General features: G+C 42.3%; 1 protein-coding gene across 2 annotated transcripts in view; it reads right to left on the minus strand.

Annotated features, from left to right (window-relative positions):
• The window catches only part of C2CD2 (C2 calcium dependent domain containing 2), a 40,017-nt gene that overhangs the window by 6,172 nt on the left and 13,572 nt on the right, over positions 1-20,273 (minus strand). For both annotated transcript variants that reach the window (XM_035546024.2, XM_050709698.1), the window contains 9 exons: positions 17,952-18,074; positions 17,538-17,658; positions 14,302-14,410; positions 10,497-10,558; positions 8,283-8,422; positions 7,826-7,997; positions 6,947-7,060; positions 4,733-4,860; positions 3,610-3,925 (listed from right to left, as the gene is read on the minus strand). In XM_035546024.2, coding sequence (XP_035401917.1) covers positions 3,610-3,925; positions 4,733-4,860; positions 6,947-7,060; positions 7,826-7,997; positions 8,283-8,422; positions 10,497-10,558; positions 14,302-14,410; positions 17,538-17,658; positions 17,952-18,074 — 1,285 coding nt within the window. The remainder of the gene's footprint in view (positions 1-3,609; positions 3,926-4,732; positions 4,861-6,946; positions 7,061-7,825; positions 7,998-8,282; positions 8,423-10,496; positions 10,559-14,301; positions 14,411-17,537; positions 17,659-17,951; positions 18,075-20,273) is intronic.

Below are 20,273 nucleotides of genomic sequence, written 5' to 3' on the forward strand. Positions count from 1 at the left end.
ACCAGGTTTCCTTACTCCTTCTCAGATCAACTATTAGATTTTGTCACCACACAGTCTCCATTCTGCTTTTCCTCCCATTGCAAATGGATGCAAAAAGCAACACGCAGACTAATTCCTGCATGTGATCGTGTCCAACAGCTAGGATTACATCATTATCAAAGGACTCGACGCAGGCTGCATGGCATTTTGCACAGCAGCAGCTGCAGAATAGGCAATTCATGGCAGCCCTGCTCCACGCAGCCAGATGCTTTGTTCAGACCGGAACACTTACAAACATGTGCTTGGCATTATTACTTTTTATTTTAAGGACTAGGCACTCAGCATCCGGGAGGATATTCCAGCGTGTTTTGCCTCGCTGCGGCTGAGACTTGGCTCACCAGGCACAATGGGATTGAAGCAGAAGTCAGCTGAAAGCAACTGGAACTCATGGGTTTGACTCTTGACTGCTCTCCCATCACCCTCTGACTGATCACTTTGGCAAGGCAGTACCACTTCAAGCTCTTGTCAACAGCATAAAAGAAAGTGTTTTACCCCGTGACACTGACGGTTGTTAATATGCAGGGGCTGGGGGAGGTTGCTGAGGCCCTGCTGCTGTGCGGCTTTTGTTTTAGCGCTCAGCTGTTCTGCCCAGCAGACTTGGCAGCTGCAGCTGAAGTTGTGCCAATGGGAGGTACAGGACAGAAGAGTTTATCTGTAAACAGATACTTAGTCCTATCCATTCAGACTGATCTCCCTTCCTAGGGAACAGAACCTAACCAAGGCTGCTGCAAAACTTGCGCTGGTGGCCCAGGACAACTCGCTGCAGCTGAAAAAAACTGCAGGCAGCACTTCCCTGAGAACAGCACGGCCTCAGCAAAAGCAGGAGCCCCCCGACGTGAAAGCTTGTGTTTTCAGAGGCACTGAGGTCACTGGTACCTGGAAGCTTGCCACATCCCCACTGCCACCCATCAGTCTCCAGCCAGTCTGGCACGTGCTGCCTGACGGTGGCTCCAGCTGCTGTGGAGGCATGCACCCCGACCGAGAAGATAGGGCACAGGGCAAATCACAAGCTTGGTGATGCTCGTGCTGTTTGCATGCTTACTTTTCAAGTTCAACAGGATCCGCATGCCAGCTTTGCCCCTAACACCAGGAGATAAGCAGAGAGAGTCTCAAGAGCACCGTACAGACTCAGGTCTTCACAGGCTCCTGAGCACAGCTTAGGGTGCTCTGAACAGGCTTGTGGGGCTAGGATCACTTTGTTCAATAACATAAACTAGATTCAGATTTCCTTCCACATCTACTACGATATGAATGGAGATGCTTCTTTCCATTCCTTCCCAACTCCAAAACAGTTTGTAATCCAAGTGATTGTGTAAACAGCTGCTGAGGAACTTGTAGCTCAAGGAGTTTGGCTAGAAACGAGATCTAGAAAACCGTAAGCAGCAGCTTTTAAAATAAGCATTCTGTGTATGCATATCCAGTATGGGGTCACACATGGTTTGCATGAGCAGATGTTTGACTGATAACCAGATAGGACAGGAATGGGCATGATGGACAGAGATCAGGAGCACAGAGCACCCCTCCAAGCCTTCCTTGCTGTCCACTCTGCGTGACCCACCTGGACAGCACACCCACCAGGAAAACCATTTGTTACGGCAGACTAGTCTGCTAGGGCATCTGAGCACAGGAAGGCCATTTTGGAGGGGGGAAAGAAATGGATGAGGGGGAGAAGAAAACAGGTGCCAAACTACATTTTGCTTCGATTTTTACAATGAGAGTACCATTGTAAAGCTACATTTTCTTTAAAAAGTAAGACAAAAATAACTTACTGTGTAGGTAATTAATTCTGGCTGGCATAGTGGTCCTCTTAAGTTTATAAAAGGGAATGGGTAAGAAACAGGAAGTCAGAAAGGTAAAGAACAAAAATATTCAAGAGTAAAAAGAAATATAGAGAAAGACAACGCTAACTTTAAGACATTAATACCATACATAAGGCTTTTTAAAGCAGAAAGCTGTTTTTTACTGTTGCTATTCTTGTTTTTTAGAAGGGAAGGCATTTAACAAAAAACCCTTGAACTATCCAAATCTAACTCAGGAAAACATTTCTACCTCCTTTCCCTATCTCACTCCATAAAAGCTATTCGGCTGTGACAAAGCAAAGATTCAAGATTTCCACAAAAAGATCTGTGTACAAGGAAATGGATTTTAGACTGTTTTTAGAAGTCTTTTTCAGCTGAGACAACTGTCTCAAATATTAGAGATAACTTGCCCTTTTTAGCAGTCCTACCCTGCACTGTGCAAAGCGAATCTTCAGAAGTCTGATCTCTTTGCAACATACTGCACAGGGAAAAACAAAACTAGACAACAGTTCACAAAAAAACTTCCACTTGCGTGTTTGGAATAACACGTTAAAGAAGAGTTCAGAGGTTTTGCAAAATTTCACACAGCTTTGTAAGTTTCACCAGGCTCCAAAAAAGACAAATGTTCACTTCATGCTTAGCCGCCTAACTCCACCCCAAACACACCCAAAACCTTCTAATGCCAAACTGATTGTTGCTGTGCTATTCTAAACTGTCAGATGGAAAAAAAAAAAAAAAAGTGCTGTGAAAAGACAAGACCTCAATGTCCTATGGGAGAACTTTGGCAAAGAGGTCTAGTATACACCTTATGTGGGGTGCATTACAATAATCTAGTACTATACTGAGGTTTTGTAGAAAGCCATTTCACACTACCTCAGGGTAAGGAAAGAATAGAAAATAAAGCAAAAGAGGGATGAATACAGGTGAGAAACTGCAATTTTTGCATCTTGAATGCACATCCCCTGAGGCTGGCATGCTGCCTGTTCAAGGCACAGGTCGGAGTCCACTAAGTTGCTCTTCTTTCAGACTTTTTAAACAGCCACCTGTGTCTACCACATAGCCACAAGCCATCACAACAGCCTAAGAGGGCACTGGATTTATAAAGGAAACACAAAGAATCCTAAGACATTTCCAAATTGCAACTATCCAGGTATGTAACTACATGAGCAAAATGATCTGACCCTTTATTTACTTATTAAATTATACTTTATTCCCGTTTCTTTACAGCAAACTATGTATTAATGAAAACATAGAAAAACTTCTGGCTTAGCCATTGGTGCTGTCTGAACACACATTTTAGTGAGGGCAGGGAAGCTCGTGCTCAGAGAAGCAAGGAAGAAAGGAGGAAGAAAAGCAGCCTACCAGAAAGCAACTGCAGGACCTTGCCATTTTCACATCAGGAATGGGACTCCTAACAGAGCACAAGTCCTTGTTTACAAGAATACATTTTTCACTGAGGAACTGACAATGTGGCCAGTTATCTCCCTCCCAGATACTGAGTCAGGCTTAGTGGTCTGCCTTTCAGCTTCTAAGGGTGAGCCCTTCTAGCTTCCAGATGGAGGAGAACGTCACAGAGCCTGCCATATCTCTGAGAGCCAGAGGACTGCACTCTTTATAGCTACTAGTAAGACAGCTTCCATCACCACAATTGCATAGAGTTTCAGAAGAAAAATCAGTACAAGAAGATAACCTACTGTACAGTGTTGCACAACGCTGTCGATTATTGTACAAAAAGCAGTCTTTCACTGCAGGAGAGGTAAGGCTCACGTACCTTTAGACTTTTTCATGCTCCCAGTTTCTGAAACACTTAATGAGCTCCCAGATATTTCTTCACAGGTCTGGTCTAAGAGCGTGTTGGAGTTCCACTGCTGAGTGCCGTTCTCCAAGCCCCAAGCCTTATGGGCACTTTGCTGAGGGTCAGTATCAGGTACTGTTTCTGAAGCACCTAATGATAGCTTTTCATCAGAGGTGACTTTTGTAATTGCCTCCTCTCCAGTGGGTGCTGGATCTGCTTCTTTGCAGCAGCTGTCCATGGCTGCAGCATAGTCCATCATCAGTGCAGCTTCACTGTCCTGAGATAAAGAGGTCTGCCCAGTGAAAGAAAAAATAAATAAATAAAGAGACAACACTGACACAAGCTGCTCTGCCAGAAAAAACAAGCCTCCCTGGAAAAGTTCTGTTCTTCTCTCTGCTTTACACTTTCACCTGCACTGCTCAGAGCTATCAGAAAGCCATTGTGAGGCTCCTTTAGCTCCACTAAAGGAGAGGAACATATAGTCAAATTCTAGTAAGAATCATAGGTGACCATATTTACCTAATCACTGTCTTGTTAAAGCCAAATGGCTGGAAAAAAAAAAAAAGACTTAAGTACATGCTTCACACCTATCACTGGCCCCACTGCAAGTAATGGGACACTTTCCTACATGTGCTGCTGTAACAACGTATTAGACTGCATAGAAAATAATCTATTTTATTATTTATAATCTTATTTATTATTTAATTATTAAAAAGGTAGATATCAATGCATTTCGTCTTGTAGAAGGACTTCTTGACAGCTCTATCAGATAAATACAAATCCACAAATCCAAAACACGGAGAAGGACTCATCTTTTGTCCTCACCTAACCTGGTTTTCCCAAATTCCTAATCATCCCACTCCTGTCCAAGGACACCATACGTTTTTATTCAGGTTGTCAAATCCAAGAATGAAAAAACAACCCACTCTGCAGTAAACCCACTCATATTTGGCTCAGCTTCAAACAGTAATTGAAGCAAACAGACCTAGATCCTGCAGAGACTGCTGAATAGGAGAAAACAGAAAGCACATTCATGTAATACTCAGTGGAGCAAAGACTTTGCAGGACTAAGAATTAAACGTGTTGTTTTCTGCTCTACCTTGGACACCCCTGATATGATAATGGTGCTCTTCTTCCTAGGAGACTTCAGCTTCTGCTTTGCAGACTCGCTTAACTGTCGAATGGCTGCTTCTGCAACAGGATCAGTGCCATTCAATACCAACAGTTCTGAAAATGAAGAATTATTTCAGAAAGAATAAAAAAATGGGAAGTATCAGAGCTAAGAGAGGCAGATCTTGTTCTTAATTTAAAATTCAAAGAAATTAGCAGAAATTGTATGAACACCATGAATAACAAAATATTTTCCAGTACACCACCCAGCTATTGGGTCTTGTCTTTCCATTCTTCTCAGTCTGGTCTATGTTAGCCATTGTTCTGAGAAAAGGTACAAAAGTTGCACTTACAAACCCATGCCTTGAACACACAGAAGGTTTTAGAAACCTAGGCAAAGCAGCCAATTATTTCAACACATTGCTACACTGCAGTAACTTTGGGCACAAGCAAATGTAAACTAATCAAATTCATCAAGCTTAGAAACAAACAAATCTAATAAAGTTGATGAAGCAAAAAAAAAAACCAACCCACAGATTTAATTATTGGAGGTGGGCTCTTTAATAAGAGATTTAACAACAAAAGGATACAGTCAGGAATAGCATTAATTAAACTGCGTGGTGTCTTTTCGTTATTGTGACATTAAGGCACTAAAAATGATGCCTAAATAATAATACCACACTAAGTACCTCAGATACCTTTGGAATTTAACAGTAGGTGTGCACAAGTGGTATGCACACCCATGCACGCCTGCACATTTGATACAAACCCCTGCTTTTCCGCCTTCATAACCACTGCAAAGCCCCCCAGAACAGCTGAGTGGTCAGGACAGCATCAGAAGCACTTACTAACTCTTATTGTTGTCATTATTTAGAACTATGGCAAGGACACGGTGTCTTTTCCATGGAGCTTGTAGCTATTACGGCATTATGTTTGTAATAAATACTACCTAAGTTATTGCCTTACTGAATGCTCCTTTGTATTCCTTTCATTTGCTTGGGCTTTTGAGCTAATGAGTAATTCTTCCTGTTGTGGTATATTAACATTTCACAGAAATTCCCCCGAACTCCCATAAAAAGAAAAACACTGCCCATCTCAATGTGCCCTAAGCTGCATTCACAGGTTTTCCAGTAAGTGCTTTGTTTCTTTGAGATCAAAATCAGCTATGAGAGAAAACTTGGAAGTCTAAGGCTTCCCAAAACGGCTTAGTAAATACCATCCTGCTTCGTGGTATCTTTGGTCTAAAGATGGGGAAAGATTCAAGAGTTATTAAACTATGGTTCACACTCCTTCCCAAATTTTTGTATTTTTGCCTGTACATCTCTACCTCTGAGCAAGCCTTCTGACTGTTCCAGGAGCAGCCTAGATCATCTCCAGATTGTCCCACGCGTACTTAAATCTGTACGAAGAAAACTGAACTCCACATCACGTGCCATTTACAGCTATACTGGACCACACCTTTCATCACTGCTGCCTACGGAGCTAAAGAATGAATGGTGACAACACAAAGGACTGAAAAATACGCTGACGATTCAGAGTTGTACCTCAAAAAGGTAAAAGGCCACAGAGTCAAAATCAGGTTGAATTCAAAGTGAATTTGTAATTAAAGGTATTGTCAATGCTACCTGATGCTCTGAAGAACCTGATGGTTCTTCAACTATATGCCAGGTGACTTAGGAAAGCGAACTGGCACGGCAAGATTATGTATTTGCATTAGCACAAAACATAACAACAGTGGCAGAGTTCGGAAGAGAATTCAGTGTTCCTGCTGTTCCAGTCTGCTTTACATCAAGCCAGCCTCAAGCCTTCTATTCAGAGAGGGGAATTCAGAATGGCCTTAAAGTTAAGTTTTGGATGTTTTTCATTCTGTGCAGTATCCCTCATGCCTTTATAAAGGAGAAGCCTTTCATTCAGAAGTAAGAGAAAAGGCAGCCTGGCTTTTTTTTTGCAGTCACCCCCCCTCTCCAAACCACAGCTCATTGTTATTTTTTCAAAATTAGTAATTTAAATCTCCAATTAAAAACAGACTTCTATTGCAAGACTGCTATATGCCTAACCACAGTACTTGCTAACATAAACAACTCAGTGCCTGTTGAAAGGCAGTAGCCATGTGGGTTTGTTTTTATTTTAACAGGATTACATTAATCCCATGTGCAGCCTAGAGAGATGTGTTCTGATTATAAGCTTTGAAAGTTTCTATTACCTGTATCTGAAGATGATAAAGTTTTGCTGACTGTAGCACCATGAGAATGGGTAGCTTGAACAGAGAAATCCTTTTCAATCATCTTGACCTTAACTGGAGTTTTCACAGGAGAATCTGAAGACCAAGTTTCTTGGTTATTTAAACGATTCAAGACACTTACTATGAAAATAATAAGAGTAAATTATACCAATTTAAAAGCTTGTTTAAAACATAAGTGTTTGAGAAAGCAGTTTAATAGAAATTCTCAATGCATGCTCTCTATGGTAATGTGACCCCCTAAAGACCTGTGAAGTATAGCAATTTCTTTTTAAGTATTTTCTGTAATATACTAGACAATATCCATTTAAGTAAAAGATCTGCTTTGAGAACTGAAGAGAATTCAGCTCTTTGTGAGACTTCAAACAAAGACTGTTTAGAGATTTTATTTTCATACATATCCCAAGAAGAATCGAGTCTGCTCCTGAAAGGTATTCTGAAAAAAGTTTGTCAGAGGATGACATACCAATCCTCATCACAGATTGTAATACACACCGAGGTTAGAAGGCACAGCAACAAGACTGTCACCAGCAAGCACTCAGAGCCTGACACTTTCATCATACAGAAAAACATCCACAAAGCTCTTATACATTACCACCCTAGCATAAAGCTTTAAAGTGTGTACTAAAAGGAGGACTAACCACTCCTCCTGTAAGAACAAGGCTTCATGAAAATTAAAAACCTGATTTTGAAGAATACAAAAAACACCCCGCACCACCAACGCATCAGAGAAATCTGGACAACAGCACCTTTCCCTCCATCCCACTTCCTCCCTGGACCAAATCCTCCTGTTCCCCACATACAATCCTAACGTCAAACATAGAAAGAATTGGACCTCCTCACCTGTGCTCAGTGGAGATGATCTCCCTTCTAGTCGAGGTTTGGTTTTCACAGCAGTTACAGTAGTGACCACAGTCCCACAGGGCATCACAGTTCGATCCTTTTCTATCTTAGTGCTTGACATTGGAGAAGAAACTTGCCAGATCTTTAACTCATTAGGTTCTATAAAGAAGAACTAGGAAGAGAAAAAATATTTCACCTTAGAGGCGCAGTTAAGCAAGAAAGACATTAACATTCCTAGCTAGTGCCCCTTTAACATTCCTACTAACATTCAATAGCCAGCTAATACTTTTGATATATACAAATACAGTGTGACACACTACCATATAATATGAATGTGCTACTCAAACTGGGCCACACATTGCACTGCACTGTGAAGGACAGTCCATAGCACAAGATGAGCATTCACAAGGACCTCCAGAAGTAAAAGATCCACCCTAAAAACATCCCCGTGCCATACCTCTGCACTAATGGATCCCAGCCGAGGCCCCAGCTCTGGACTGCTCTCACTGGCCGTGCTGTTCAGTGCAAAGCTTTGCTGGCCAGAAGGTTGCTTCCTGAACAAATCTAGAGGTACAGTTGCCATTGCGGACAAAGAACCTAGAAGAAATAAAATTAAAAAAAAAAAAGCACTCATTTAAGCTGTCAGTATATCTAAGGACGAGAAGACAGGAAAGGAGGAAGAATGGCAGCTAATTACGAGAACTGGTTCTACACCATGGGACAGTAAGAGCACTGTTCAGAGCTTTCTTTACATTTTTCAACTATTCCCCAGCCTGGCCTAATACTGAGCAACAAAGAATGGAGACGTGAAACATTACCTGCTTGCCACTATTTCTGGCCATTTCCGCCCCCCCCCCCCCGGTTATGCAGAATGCTTGTGGGAAAAGAAAACATCTAGAAATATTACTATTATGTTCTTGAACAATATTCTTAACCAGTTACTTCCATCTTTCTTTTCAGAGAACACCTTGGGTTCCTAGTGAATTGGTGTTATCATTAAGAATATTTTGTCTTAATTTGATCTTCAGTGCCAGCTGAGCAGTTCTCTAATTCCTCCCCTTACTTTGTTAGCTACATTAGACTGGAGCAAACCATTACCAAAATTACTGCAGGATTTCAGGGATGAAATCATAGTTCTAAGCAAAATCCAAGGGCACAGAGATCTACATTATATTCCCATTGTCCACTCTCATGACTCTACTCTGAGTTTTCCATTTAAATTTGCAGAACAGCTAAGGCAGTGGTGGAGCCAGGGGAGAAGAAAGACAATTGCCAGTGTAATCAACTGGGACTTTTTTGTTTTAAAAACAGGTTGAAACACTCTTAGTAGGACGTGGAATGCTACTGGTATTGTTTGAAAGACCCATTACAAAAGATGCTTGAGGACTAGATTTATGTAAGAAACAATATATATTTGCTGATTACATAGATCTCATCTCTCTCTCTCTCTCTTTTTAAATAAAAAACAGCATCCCCATCAGAGAAATTTAAATAATTTGCCTACATTTGACTTCCCATCCTTCGACAAATAATCATTTGTTGCCTGTTTGTTTTATACCTGAAACCTGGCATAAGAAGGAAAGGGCAAATGGATTCAAGAGGTGAAATAAAGTTACTACTCCTAGCTAAAGCAGAACTGTATCAGCAAAAGGACAAGCAGTACCTATGAGAAGAATTTAAGAACTTGTGGCATCAATTCGATAAAGCTCAGGTAAGCAAGGTATTTTTGGAGCAACTTTACAAAGCTCATGCAAACAGCTCATCATGCTCCCTGGTCTCAAAACCTACTCATCCCTCATCCCCAGCACTTGTAAGGCAATACTTCTCCAAATAAACACAATGCAATAGTTCAGTGGTGAATTTTTCTTTGCCACTGAAGGCTAATTGCAAACTGTAACAACAGAATCAAAAATATTTCATTCTGTAAATTTTATATTTAATCCAAAGCACACTAATTCTGGTTGCATTATATGTGGTAATTGCTAGGCAGCCTTCTGGGCTTGAAAAGGAAGGACTTAGGACGAACAACAATTACCCTTTAGTAAGAGAAAGACGGGGAAAGATTAACTTGAAACCAAAATTTCTCACAGAAAATCTGTTAAAATTTTAGAAGGGCAAAAAATTAGGATTACCAACAGCGGTTGACAGCCTAGAAACAAAGGCTGATTCAAGGTTCCTTTGTAACCTCAAATCTGTCCTGAGGAGGAGAGTTACTTTTTAACCCTGCATTTCTCTTCTGTCCAGGCTTACTGGTGGAAGTAACAAAGTACCTTGACAGCGGCTGACCCAGATGGATCTGCCTACCCAAGAACTCTGCAGTTTTCCATGGATTTCAACTCTGGGACCTAAATTTGAGGACAGGCTTACCGAGTTTTAAAACATAAACTTAACTTATACATTTTCCCCTGTTTTGTATAAACTTGGCTGGCTCTTTTCAGCTGATCTCCCTTTTGTTGTTGTTCTCCCCTCGAGGGCTCTCTAGAGACGTTAGAGAAGGTACAGCTGATGGGACAATCAGGACAAGTCAGCAGAAGACACCTGAACTTCAACAGAGGTTCACAAATCAAACACTTTCTTATACGGCTATACAGCCAGGTAGAACTAAAGGAGGACTCATGTCAACACATAGCAATGAGGTGATCATGCAAAACACTTCAGTTTTAATACTTACTATCCAACTTTCCATCTTCTACTATTTGCAGTTGCAATGTTTTTGATTTGGCACTTAGTTCGCTGCAAAATAAATGAAACTATGTTAGGTTTTTGTATGCAAAAGATTCTCCTTCCCACATAGATTTTCCCTGTCTCGTTCTGGTCCCCAGCTCCTTGCCCTGCACCAAGCACAACCCCACACAGTCAACCCACCAGGGTGCTGGGCAGGCTGTGTGCATGGCTTCTTTCTGACCTCAGTAAGAATGACTAAAGGAATCTCAGCCAGAAAAACAGGGTTTGGTTCCCTCCAGCATTGTTCAGAAGTTCAAGTGCCTGAACTGTCACAGGCTTTTCTTCTCCCCCAGCAGTTTACACACACTGCCTTTCAGGCTGATAGTCAGTCCCTAGTTCAACTGCTGTGCAGCAGCACTAAGAAACCATTTTTTTCCCGGCAGGTTCAGAAGTGAGCATTTCCGAAATTTTTAAGTTAAGATGCTGGAATAGGTCCAATCAACTGCCTATTCAAAGCTGTGCATTATCTTGTCAAAGCAGGAAAGCATCCTGCAAAGCAGGAGAGAAGCAAGGAAATAGTCATGGGCTCAAGTGAGAGGAGTCAGTATGACTTCCAAAATAAGACTCAAGGATGTTGCAAGATAAGAAGAAATAGTTTCTCTGTGACAGAACTAATGTGTACTATTAGCAGAATTACTGACATTTGTAGAACTCTGTAAGATGTACTAGACAAGAGATTAAAAAAAACAACAAAAAAAACAAACTTTCCTCCAGTGAGACAGTGAACTGGGTAGCTACTGAGGAATCTTGTAGTAAAACTTGATTTTATGCCCATCTCTGCAAGTGTTCTGCCAAAAAGCTTGAGGGAACACATGAATGTATTTTATTTTTCCATGTCTCCACTTCAGGCTGGCGTGATCTTGGTTGCAGATACTGCACCTCCATCAGATGCTCTGGGACATAACCTATGCAGCAGGCTTTAACCTTCTCCCTGCCTCTACCATCCCCTCCTGCACCTACAAAACTTGAAAAGAACAACCTTGAGGCCACCTGTTGCTGCTCTTCTCACAAATCTAAATCAAGGCCTGACATGGTGGTCAGTGCACTGGTCTTCAAGCTGGTGGGTATTTTTGTTTCTGAATTAAAAAAGTCAGGGGGGAATGAATATGAAAGAAAGTATACAGTCAAATCCTGATCACTTATCTTTAAAAGTCCCCAAGCTTACCTCATGCCCTTCTGAAAAATAGCAAACACTGTGGAAAACCCAGCATTATCCCTAGCATCAAGGCCAAATTCCAGTCAACTTAATCACATCCTGCCTGCCCTCCCTCTGCACTTTCAGTTGGGAAGGTCATTATTCTTATAAGCTTCCTGTCTGAAAGCGCTGGGCGTGTGTCAGTTCTACAAAACTGAGCACATGCTGCTCCACCAACAGATGGTGGAAGTGATTCACAAACCTAGGGGGTGAAGCACTTTGAGATACTCCAGAAAAGAAAGCTGCTACAGAAGTGCATTGTTTCTCCTACTGTGGAGAAGTTGCATCACATTAATCCTTAAGCTGTGACAGGAACACAGCATGCTGTCACGGAAGAACACAGCCTGCTCTGGCTTTCCACAAAAGCTGTAGATCCTCGTAACTGAAATCAGACTCTATAAGACATTAAGTCATTGAACTGTACAGTCTTAAGGAACAGAGCTTCCTAGCTGGTTCTCCACTTGCCAGCAGGAGGAGACAGTGCATATTTCTCCACCAAGCCACACAAAAAGACAGGACTTCTGTGTTGTTCTACAACATCCATTCTAACTTGCTGACCTCAGAGACTGCTTATCATCTGAACCTCTGCACACATTCAGAGGAGTCCAGTGTTCTCAAAGTCCTGTACAGCTTCTGACAACCAGTCCCAGTGCCTTCCTTTATATCAAGCAACCTATGTTGCTTTTCCCTACCACACTCCTGTTTTTGCAGAGCACACTCCCATAAAGTACGTGGGCACAGTCCAGCAGACTGCAAGGGGGAGGCAGGAAAAGATCTGTGCACTGCACACTCACTCCCCCTTGAAGTTGAGGAGATAAACACAGAAGTGCACACCTCTCCTCAAGGAAGGCAACACTCAGCACTGGAAGGCACAGGTCTGAATGCTCACTCAGATCCTTGCAAGGTGAGCTTCTGCTTTACAAGATAAAGAATGAGTATGATGAATGCCACACTGTGACTGGACAGTGATGAAAAATGTCACAGAAAAACAGATGGACTTGTTCTTGATGATCACCAGCAGTGCGCGCTTGCAGCCCAGAAGGTCAACTGCACCCTGGGCTGCATCAACAAAGGAGTGGCCAGTGGGTGGAGGGAGGTGACTGTCCCCCTCTGCTCTGCCCTTGTGAGGCCCCACCTGGAGTGCTGCAACCAGGTCTGGGGCCCCCAGCCCAAGAAGGATGTGGGGCTGTTAGAACAGGTCCAGAGGAGGGCCATGAATATGATCAAGGGGCTGGAGCACCTCTCCTATGAAGGAAGGCTGAGAGAGCTGGGGATGTTCAGCCTGGAGAAGAGAAGGCTCCAGGGAGACCTCACTGCAGCTTTTCAGTACTTAAAGGGGGCTTATAAAAAAGATTAAGAACAACTTTTTGCTCAATCAGATAATGACAGGACAAGGAGGAATGGTATTAAACTAGAAGAGGGGAGATGTAGATCAGAAGTTAGGAGGAAATTCTTCATTCAGAGGGTGGTGAGGCACTAACACAGGTTGCCCAGAGAAGTTGTGTATGCCCCAACCCTGGAGGCGTTTAAGATCAGGTTAGATGAGGCCCTGGGCAACCTGATCTAGTGGGTGGCATCCCTGCCCATGGGTTGGAACTGGATGATCTTTAACACTCCCTTCCAACCCAAGGCATTCTACGATTCTATGATCTTAAAGGTCTTTTCCATCCTAGATGATTCTATGAATGGAACTGAAGTAGGAGAGGAAAGCTACATAAAGAACCACGGACACTCCACTATGTACCAATTGCCTCTCACGTTAATAAACCAGTAGAAGGAAAAAAAAAAAAGCAGCACCTGTAGTATGTTGCATGGCAGCACTGCTACCCGTTTCCCTGGGACTCTGCTTCTGCCTGTGTACGTGTCTAAATCCACTAGAGAAACACATCTGTAACTTACCGCCCATCTGTGGCTCTCCCTTCCCCTCCTCATACAACACAGAAGCTACCAGATCTTTTCTGCTCTGCCACCAGAAAGTGGAAATTAAAACAGTTTTAGAACTGCTCAGTTTTGACCCTATTTACAGAAGCTGCATAAATCACACAATACTGTGCAGGCTGCCACAAATTCCCATTTATGTTCTACACAAAAAAAATATCTAGTTAGTTACTATCTAGTTTTACACTCTGCTTTGTATAATAGCCATAATTCTTTTAGACAGTCAACCTGTCTGCACATTTACATTTGCCAGTCGGGGGAGAGGGAAGGGAGAGACAACAGATTTCCTCAGATGCAGTTTTCAAGGTAAAGTGACTTAAAAACCTTGCTAACATTTTTTTTTTTTGACACTGAATTGGAGTACAGGGTGATTTATTTTGCCTGTTATTGCTGTCATTAACTACAGTCAGATATCTGCCAGGGAGCTCTAGAGACCTATTTGATCTCATATCTACGCAGAGGGTAATTAGATATCCTGAGGTCCCTACCAGCTCCAGATTTTTCCGAGGCCACCTGACAGGACATATTTCAAAACGTTGTTCTTCCCTCAAAAGCTCACATAGTGCCAGTAAAAAAAGATGTTTTACTATGAAGTGTTCTCTGTAGGTAAGTTACTCACAAGACAAACTCTTCCTTCCAAAAGGGATTTGCAGCATTTTTGGCTACAGAGCTGGAAAACTTCTGCATAGGGTCATTCAACTGAACTATACACACAAGGTTTGTGCTGCCTGTAAGGGGGGAAAAAAAAAAGTTATTAATCTTCCATCACCAGGAGGTACACTTACTCAAAAGAAAGTGAAGAATCCTCTTCCTTATATATTGCACTTGTGAATAGACCATTTGGAAACGCTTCCTCACCCACTCACAGAATAAATTTCTCCCCATACTCCGTTTGTACACCATCTGCAGTAATGGCACTGGTTGAGACCGGGTCATTGTTGTCCTATACACTCTTCTATACAGTGTGAAACATGGTGACCCAATTTAAATTCTGTCATGAAGCAAGGAAGTGCAGGCACAAAAAGATTAAAAAAAAAAAAAAAAAAAAAAGGATGTGGATGCAGAGTGAATAACAAGGAGGTGGTGGTGTGGGTGGGGAAGTAAAGTTGCTTTGAGCTGCTCTACAAAAACAGATCAAAGTTCCTACTGGCCAGAGTCACACGGTTTCTTTGGACACCAAAGCAACTTTCTTCTGCTAGCAAGGGAACGATCACAGTCGTGTTAATTAACGATGGCTTTATGGACTGCAGTTTCTAACAAGTTCATGGCATTTTAGAGTACTGGTGCAGAGTTACTACACCTTTATCTTGGAATTCGCTCCAGTGACTAACTGGTGTATCAGAGTAGTTTTTTCTACTTGCTACTCCAAGTGCAAATAATTTGCTCAACACGTCACTCTTAAAACAATCTCTTCTGTTTGGCTTCCACGGCCTTAGAAATCATTTTGGTCTTGGGGTTCCCCTATAGCAAGTGCAGCAGCAAAAAGCTCAGTAATGACTGTGCAAAGCAAAACAGAAGATACATTGCCTCCAGCTCTCCGGAAGAACCCAGGTCTACATTCATCACCACCAACTATCAGTTGTCCACTGGTGGTGTATCTGGGCTGTGGAGAAGCAGCTTGGGCCTGACAAGGTTATCAGAGGAGACAAAGCACTACGTACACGCAGCTTATTTGGGATCCAACCTAACCCCGGAGTAAGTAGTTTAGCTGCTTTCCCAATGCGCTGAGCCCGAGTTAATGAACCCAGGGCGGTTTTCTGTTATAGCAGCCATATGTCCCTGCAGCCTGCTCATGCTGCCAGCAGAGCTGAGCAGCCTGGTGCAGAAAAGCGCCTACAGCTCTGCCTGCAATTGCACTGGAGCCACCCAGGGACTGACACTGCAGCGGGGTATTTCAACAGCTCCGCCCTGCGCTCTCTGTTGTTTACAGCTAACAATTTTTTTTTTCCTTAACAAGAGAAATCGTTTTTACCCTTGATGATGCACTGTGGGCCATACAGCACCAATCTAGGACAGCGTTTGATTACATGCACAAATTAAGGAGACAAAACCAGGCACAGCCCATAAGCGGAGGCCAGTTCTGCTGCTGGTTACTCACTGGCTGAACTCACATATCCATAGGAAAGCCACAAGATCCTATAAACCTTGCTGGCAACCCATGTTTGAGCTTAATGGTTGGGATGGACAAACCCTCCTCTCCCCTCCTCAAGCCAGTATGTATCTGTGGTGGTGTGCATGCTCTTAGGGAGTCTCAGAGTTGCAACAGGATGGTTAACTATTGTTGCAAGACAAGGCCAGGAAGAGGGAAGGGAACAATAACTAAAAGGCAGCAAGCTATGTCCAGAAGCCAGCATCTACCCAGCTGTGCAGTATTTTCATTGGATTTAAAGTGACCAGCTAAACCCCACTGTGAAACTTTCTCAGTTCCAAAGCATCTGAGCTCCGAGAGTTGCTAGGGAACCACCTAAATTTCCTCCATCTCCTGTTAGAAGAGCAAATGCTGATTTTTGGATCTCAGTATCTAGGTTCCCAAATAAGAGTGCATTAATTGTCCCCTCTTCCTCTCCTTTTCAAGGAGGGGGCAGCGAGCCTTCCCACAGCAATGAATCCTTTGCAGCCTGTGCTCTGTGCTAATAAAGGCATCTCATCTCATGACTTTCTAACAGCAGCCAAAATGATCAGCTCTACTGAAATGCTTAGCTTGCACTACAAAACTGTAGAGTAACAATGAATTCTAAATGAGTTTTCCTGCTGCAATCTACAGTTTCCAGCACAGCTTTATTTATAGAGATTTATAGAGGACATTTCACTGCAAAGAGTTTATATATATATATGTATTTAAAAAAAAAAAAAAAACAAAAAACAGCCTGCAGAAAGTTTTAGAGGAATCGCTTCCAACCAGGATGAGCAAAGCAGCATTATGCAACAGTCTGGGGCAGAAACTTACTACATCTAACTGAAAAGGAGTAAAGCAAGCAGGATATATTTATCCAAAATTAGTACCTTGCCCAATTTAGAAGCCACAAGCTTCCATTAAAAAGATTGTTACAGAATTGTTAGCGACCATAAATCACAGGGCCTCATATCTGCATTTCCTCTGACAAAATCCCAAATATGCTCACTCATGCCTCAAGCAGTGACGGAAGCATGCTTGCACTTGAAGTAGTTTGAATACTTGTTAGACAGGCTCAGTGCTTTTTTCTTAAACCAACAGTGCAAATTCACCAGGCAGTGATCTCTTTTTGGCTTCATTCTCCACCTGCAAGAGGTACCCCCCCACCCCTCCCCACAGAGGTACTTCATTGGGGGAAAAAAAAAATCAAAAAAAAACCAACACCAAAAAAAACCAACACTCTCCTTTGAGGAAAGTTTGCATAAAAGAGGAGAGTTTTACATAAATCAGTAAATTGCTCAAAAGTAAAGAAAAGCAGATGTAAAAATAAGGTAATATTGAACCAAACCAATGCCACTGCTAAGAGTTAATGAAGAGTGGGTTTTGAGCCCTCCCCCACTACCTTGTGCACACCCTAAGTGTGTTTATTTAGAAATAAAAAGTAAACTCCAGAAAATAAACAACCAGCTCTACAAATATGCTCATTTAAATTTGTTTTCAAACATGATGAATTTGTTTACACGAAGATCAAGGTGTCTAAATAATCAGCTAAACTAAAACACGGTTTTGTACAAGCATGACTAAGCCCGTTTCTCGGAGTACAGCAATTTCTTACATCTTATTTTGAGCCAAGCTTGTAAACTAGAACTTTCAAATGATTTCAGCTGGAAGAAAACAAACACACAAATAAACAAAACAAACACCCTACTTAAAAATGAGCAGCATCCTCTGGGCTATGTTACCTGCAGCACTGTGATCAGCTAGGTTTACTGCGATGTTCTTTACCAGCAGTTTCAGTTCATGAGCCCTTGGAGGTTTAGGCGGACTAGTGCCCTGAGGGAGAGCGCTCGTGTTCTGTACATTCTGTGAAAAGCAAGCAAAAGAAGAGGGATTGTGCATATGCAAACGCTTTCAGCTTCTGTCACATTAATATAGGGAATTAGACGTGATGTGGTGTAACATCTACAAGTAGCCACATGGGAGTCATAATCACAAAGCCTTCACTGCCAAAGGCTATGTTGTTTTAAAGCAAGCATCGCAGTTGTTTCTGATCACTGAGTGGTGTTAAACTTACTTGTTTTTGGGTCATGAATAGGTAAATAAAAGCACTACGCAGAAAGAGACTTCTCAAAAGGTTCAGGTAGGAACGGACTTACCTGAACCTCCTTTATGTCTGTAGGCCTTGTACTCAACACTACAGATGGAGAAACTGAGCTAAAGAGGTTCTTCAAAACATCTCTGAGCGTTTCAGATATTGCACATGTCCCCGCTCCCTGTCCCTAAGGGGAAACAAACAATCATGCTGTTCAAAATTCAGAAGAATACAAGTTAAGGCAAAAAAAAAAAAATCATTTGACATATCTAAACCACCAAAGGTAGTGAGAATTATCTTCATCAGAGAGAGATCTGGTTTCTGTTGCCAATAACTAAATGTACCAGGAGATCATGCAAATAAATAGTTCAATTTCTACACTAAGCATTAAAGAAAAACTAGAAATGTACCCTAACAAAGCCACACTCTGTTCTGAGAGTTAAGAAGGCAGAGCTATTAGCCACAAAAACAGAAGTTGCATTGACAGTCTGTATCTTATGATGCTGCTTTAAAGTTTCTGTACTGCTTTGCACTCTGCTGGGAAAGCAGATCAGGCCATGGGATAAGCAGATAGGCGCTGTGCCACTGATTTAATGGGAGTTACGCCAGCTTGTGACAGATGAGACCGTGCTAATCCTGGGCCGCACTGAGAAGTTATTTTAGCATCTCTTGGAGGTCTTTAACTTTGCTGAAAAAAAGCACGCTGTATGGACAGGCAGTCATGGCACTCCATGGGACTGACTCACATGTTTGCCTACTCAAAAACCTCATGGTCGCCTGCATTTAACACCACCTGCTTCCACACTTCCTCTCTGAAGCATCAGAACACGTCACAAATTTTGCTTACACGTGTGGCTTCACTGGAATAATTGTAAGGTGTCTGAAGACAGTGAACCATCCCTCCTCCCCCTGTGCCCACAGAGAAGCCTGCTTCCAGTGTCATGCTACTCAGAAGCTTTCTTCTGCTCAGTTATCTACAAGGGAGCAAATCTTCAGATGAAGCTGTCACATAAAGGGCAGTTTGATGCTCCCTCTGCTCTGAAGGCAGCCCATCTCCATGAGGTTTGTCTTCTAAAGAAAACGTTGAAGTTGAAGACAAAGATCTGAGGACTCATCCGTCTCTTCTTACATGGTACCACATTGAGAGATTGTGTTATAGCAAAGCAAGGCTTTAAAAGAAAGGGAACCACCTTACAGCTGCGGATACAGAATAGATGGGCAATGCAATAAGTATACAAAGCAGAAAAAAAAAGGTACCCTTCCACATGCTGCTGGCAGATGGGAGCACACCTACAGCAAGCATGCCACGACCGATTCACAGCAAACAGCACCAACAAAGCAGGCCCAGCTTTGTCAAGTGATGGTCTGTCACTAAAACCCTCAGTCCTTTTAAAAAAGTAGGAAAACACACACATGGCGTTACTTCTGATCTCCTGAAGGGATGCTTGCAGCTTATACAACAGGTCAAACCAATCGGGAGTAACACCCCTTTCCCAATTATCCAAGTGTTACAGAAACATCCAGGGCGTTTCATAAAAATCCCAGGCACATTGCGTCCAGAAATCCTGTTTCATCACCTCCTGACATACCCACCCCCTGATGACATGCAGCTACTGTTCAAAACCCGCAAGAGCATCAGCTAATTCCTCAGCAGCTTTGCCTTGCTCATGCTGCAGTACCCAAAAAAACTGACAAAGAAAGAGGCAGCAGCGCACTCCTGCAGATGCAGATAATACTTTTAAAAATATGAAAGAAGTAAATCAGGCTGATGAAAGTCTCAGTTTCAGTAATTTTTATTTTTCAGGATCTTTCAATAAGCAGATAAACTGCTGGTTATTTTCACTGTTTCGGAGGTGATTTACCACCCCTACCCTTACCTACACATCGTTCGATGAAGAATATTGTCAAGTAGTAAAATTCCAGCCAATTCTCACTTTGCCACCAACCTAACCTGGTATTTGTTATTTAATAATAACAACAGCAACAACTGTCATTGGATTTCCACTAGTAGATATTTCCTGTTTTTTTTTTTTTTTTTTTTTTTTTTTTTTTCCTCCTCCATAGTTATTTGCAAGACAATTTGGTTAAAGAGCTTCCTTTCCGGCCAACCTTTTTTTTTTTTAGCCATCCTTATTTGGAAAGTGATGCTCTATCGCACCACACTCCACAAAGTCACAGTGACTTAACTGCCAAGCAAAAAGGTTCAAGACTACACGTTTTACTGTGGGATTGACACAGGCCAGGGGCTGACAGTGAGCTGCTGCGGCTAGCTCAAGGCCAGGCAGCACACAAGGTCAAGGTAGCGGAACCACGTGCAACCCAAGCCCTGCAAATCAGCCAGATTGCACCAAAGGTAGCTCAGGCTCATCCAGCTTTTATCAGCAGA

Source organism: Cygnus atratus, chromosome 1 (genome assembly GCF_013377495.2).
Source record: "Cygnus atratus isolate AKBS03 ecotype Queensland, Australia chromosome 1, CAtr_DNAZoo_HiC_assembly, whole genome shotgun sequence".
NCBI lineage: Eukaryota > Metazoa > Chordata > Aves > Anseriformes > Anatidae > Cygnus > Cygnus atratus.